This window comes from Cariama cristata, unplaced genomic scaffold (assembly GCF_000690535.1).
Source record: "Cariama cristata isolate BGI_N322 unplaced genomic scaffold, ASM69053v1 scaffold8200, whole genome shotgun sequence".
Taxonomy (NCBI): Eukaryota; Metazoa; Chordata; class Aves; order Cariamiformes; family Cariamidae; genus Cariama; species Cariama cristata.
This window is the reverse complement of record NW_009595191.1, coordinates 1-3,528: the sequence shown is the minus strand read 5'-3', so window position 1 is coordinate 3,528 and position 3,528 is coordinate 1. Positions and strand designations below refer to the sequence as shown.

Here is a 3,528-nt window from a genome sequence, read left to right as displayed (position 1 = left end):
CCCCGCTCACACTCACCTCTCGGCCTCGCTGAGCCGCTCCAGGCTGTGGAACCAGTCGACGAACTGGTCCTCCTGTGTGAAGCTGTAGTTGTTGCAGGCTGACTGAAGCAGCTTGATCTGGGCGATGACCTCGAACTCCTGCAGCAAACGAAGGCCGTGAGACCAGATCTGTTTGCCAGCCCCAGCCTCCTCCATGAACAGCCCAGCCCCACGCATGGAGGCAGAGATGAAGGACCAGAATCCCTCTCCCCAAAACCAAAGAACATGACAGCAAAAAAGTAGAGGAATCAACCCCAAAGTGACTGGCACAGCCTGGGCTTACACCAAGTCAGCCTCCTCCTCCCACCCTGCTGTGCTGCTGCTGCCAGGGCAAAGCTCTCACCTTCCTTCTCTTCTCAAAGTTGATCAGCCCACCCTGGAAAAGAAGGAGCCGAATGTCAGAGTGGAGCAGGCAGAAAAAAAAAATTGCTCCCATCCCTCTCTGCCCCCCAGGCTCGCTGCCACTGCATTGTGGGCATCCCTGCCGAGATTGCCATGGGCTGACCGAGGTGGATGTGCGGGATGCAGTGTGGGATATAGGATGCAGAAGGTGCAGTGTCCAACAGAGGATGCACAGAGTGCAGTGCCAGGCACAGGACACACCGGGGACCAGCCCACCATTTATCAGCCCAGGCTTTGGGGTGGCTGTGCGGAGGCAGGGGGTACATACATCCAGGAAATCTTTCATGGCGGTGTCGAGCATCACCAGGTCCGTGAGGAAGGTGCCAAGGTAGGGAATGGTGCCCTGCATCACACCCTGTGGGGACAGCAAGGGACAGCCAGGGTCAGCAGAGCCAGGACCAGCCCGGGCAGCTGCCGGGGAGGGGGCACGGGGGCGGCTCTGCCAGACTCACCATCTCTCGCTGCTGTTGCTGCCGCTTCTGAGCCCTCTTCGGGTTGATCTCCAAGGTGGCGAATTTGGACGTGCCCTCCTGGATGGTGGGGAGAGGTGGGGATCAGCGCAGGTGGGAAACTGCACTAACAGCTGAGCTAAAATTCACACCCGCTTTTATCGGTACAGTAAAGAGGAGGAAATCAAAGCTGAGCTTTTTCACGGCTCACAGGGAGGAGCGGCTTAGTGAATAGGAACTGCCGCTTCCATTTCCAGCTCTGTATAAATAGCTCCTTAATGGGATGTTTTGTTCCCTTTTGCATTTTGTGTCCTCTCAGCCCCCAAACTGGAGCTAGGCTGGGAAGCTGCAGAGAGGCTCCCTGGGGAAGAAGGGCATTTTTGCTGCAGCCTTTCACGAACGCCACAACCCCACCTGAAATCAAGAGGACTTTGCACTGGGCTGTTAAAATGCAGCTGCCCCTGGGGAGAAGCCGTCACCCCGTGCACCGGGTCCTACCCCACTGCTTATCTCTGCTTGCTGAATTGCTTTGCAAGCTTCAGGCGGTGACGACTTTTGGGTGGAGAAGCAGAAAGCCCAGCCTGGTCCGAAACCCATGCCTGCTCCCCAGGGCCAGCACACCCTGCCCGCACCCACGCCTGCAACCCCAGCAGCGCTGCCAGGGCTTTAGCCTGGTGCCTGGAACACGGCGGAAACTTCGGCAGCATCAGCCCGAGCTCCCTGCCAGAGACAGGGTGCTGCTTCCCCATACCTTAATGAGAAGCTCCCGGCTCAGCGAGTGGTTGTTCTCGTCGGAGAAGATCTCTGAGAGCTCGTGGAAAGTACGGACGCTCTCCCTGCTCAGGGAGAAACACGGGGGGAAGTCAGCAATGGTGCCACCCTGGGGTCTCCTCCTTGGGGTCTCTTCTGCTCACCCAAAGGACCCCCACAATGCTCACAGCTCTAGCAGGGCCTGCCTGTTCGGGGGCTATTCCAGGGTGTTTCGCATGGAAAGGAGGAGGAGGTGATGCTGCTTTTATTTCCTCACCCTCGTTAGGTCCCCGACACCTTACACTGGTCCCTGGGCTTTGGGCACACTCCAAGAGGCAATGCTAGAGCTGAGATGATCCCACCTACATGTTCAAGGGCCACGGCCACAGCACAATCTCCCCCTTGAAACCTCCCCGTGGCCGCAGGAGCCCAGAAGACCCCACTTACCGTAGGACCTCATCCCAGGTCTTCTTCAGCCGGTGAATGGCATTGCACTGCAGAGCCGAGAGGATGGCTCGGAGGGAGGAGAAGTTCTTCAGGATGCGGCACTCCTGGGGGCAGACAAGAAGATGACAGGACTCAGCGTTAAAGGAAGCCCAGGGATCTGCTGGGATTCGCACACCACAAAACCTCAGCCCTTGGGCCGAGGCAGGAGGCGAGCGGGACGGCGAGCTGTCCTACCCGAGCCACTTCGATCCATCGCTCCACCACTTTAGCCCTCTGCTGCGGTTTCAGGGACCGGTCCCCGAGACACGTGACGATGACACAGTTGGCCACGCTATTGAACTGCGAGACCGTGGCACGGATGGTGGGCGCCAGGTGCTCTTTGCCCTTCTTGTCTCGCTGGGACCAGATGCAGCCCAGGCAGTGGTAAGGCACCACTTTCTTAAACAGCTCCTGGAAGATAAAGGGATGGAGATGGGTCTCTGAGTTCCCTGGGAAGGGAACAGGCCCCCAGGAAAAGATGGAAGGGAAGAGACAGGCCTGTGCCCAGAGCAGCAGGTAGCAGGCGGGCAGGGCACCATCGACCCGGCTGTTGAATGAATACTCACAGCATCCATCAAGGTGAACTGTTCTGCCACCATCTCTGGGGAGAAGGAGAGGAAATCCGGCTTCCCGTCCCCGACCCCATTCTCCTCCACCAGCTGGAAGGTGCAGCCGCCGTGATCCACAGCTGCGAGAGCCGGCGCAAAGCTGAGCACCGCAGCACTGCCGCAAGCCGGGGCCCATGCCGACCCACGCCAGCCCCCTGCACGCACCCACATCCCACCTCCTGGGCTCTTAATTCCCATCTGGCTTCACACCTTGAGAAACGAGGCTCAGATAAATGGATAGTCATTTTAAACCCAGATGCAAGTGTCTGCAGAGGATTAAAGGCAGATTAGCTAATCCACTTAGAAATCCCACCCCTAGTGCAGCTGGATTGGCATCCCAGGGTACCTCCATGTAAACACAGGCAGGGTTTATGGGGGTTCAGCCACCTGGCAAGATCACAGAATGGTTTGGGTTGGAAGGGACCTTAAAGCCCACCCAGTTCCAACCCCCTGCCGTGGGACACCTCCCACCAGACCAGGTTGCTCACAGCCCCATCCAACCTGGCCTTGAACACTTCCAGGGATGGGGCAGCCACAGCTTCTCTGGGCAACCGCTGCCACTGCCTCACCACCCTCACCGGGAAGAATTTCTGCCTTATAGCTAATCTAAATCTTCCCTCTTCCAGTTTAAAGCCATTGCCCCTTGTCCTGACCCTACACGCCCTTGTACAAAGTCCCTCCCCAGCTTTCTTGTCGGCCCCTTTAGGTACTGCAAGGCTGCTCTAAGGTCTGCCTGGAGCCTTCTCCTCTCCAGGCTTTTTTCCTTTTTTAAAAACGGGGGTTATGTTTCCCCT

At 57.9% G+C, this 3,528-nt stretch overlaps 1 protein-coding gene across 1 annotated transcript in view; it reads right to left on the bottom strand.

Annotated features, from left to right (window-relative positions):
- Positions 1 to 2,814, bottom strand: part of RALGDS (ral guanine nucleotide dissociation stimulator) — a gene marked incomplete at its 5' end in the record, with an annotated part of 4,573 nt that extends 1,759 nt beyond the window's left edge. The window contains 8 exon segments of the mRNA XM_009701038.1: positions 17 to 138; positions 383 to 415; positions 710 to 796; positions 894 to 971; positions 1,642 to 1,726; positions 2,088 to 2,191; positions 2,322 to 2,537; positions 2,693 to 2,814. Coding sequence (XP_009699340.1) covers positions 17 to 138; positions 383 to 415; positions 710 to 796; positions 894 to 971; positions 1,642 to 1,726; positions 2,088 to 2,191; positions 2,322 to 2,537; positions 2,693 to 2,814 — 847 coding nt within the window.
- Positions 2,815 to 3,528: the final 714 nt, after the last annotated feature.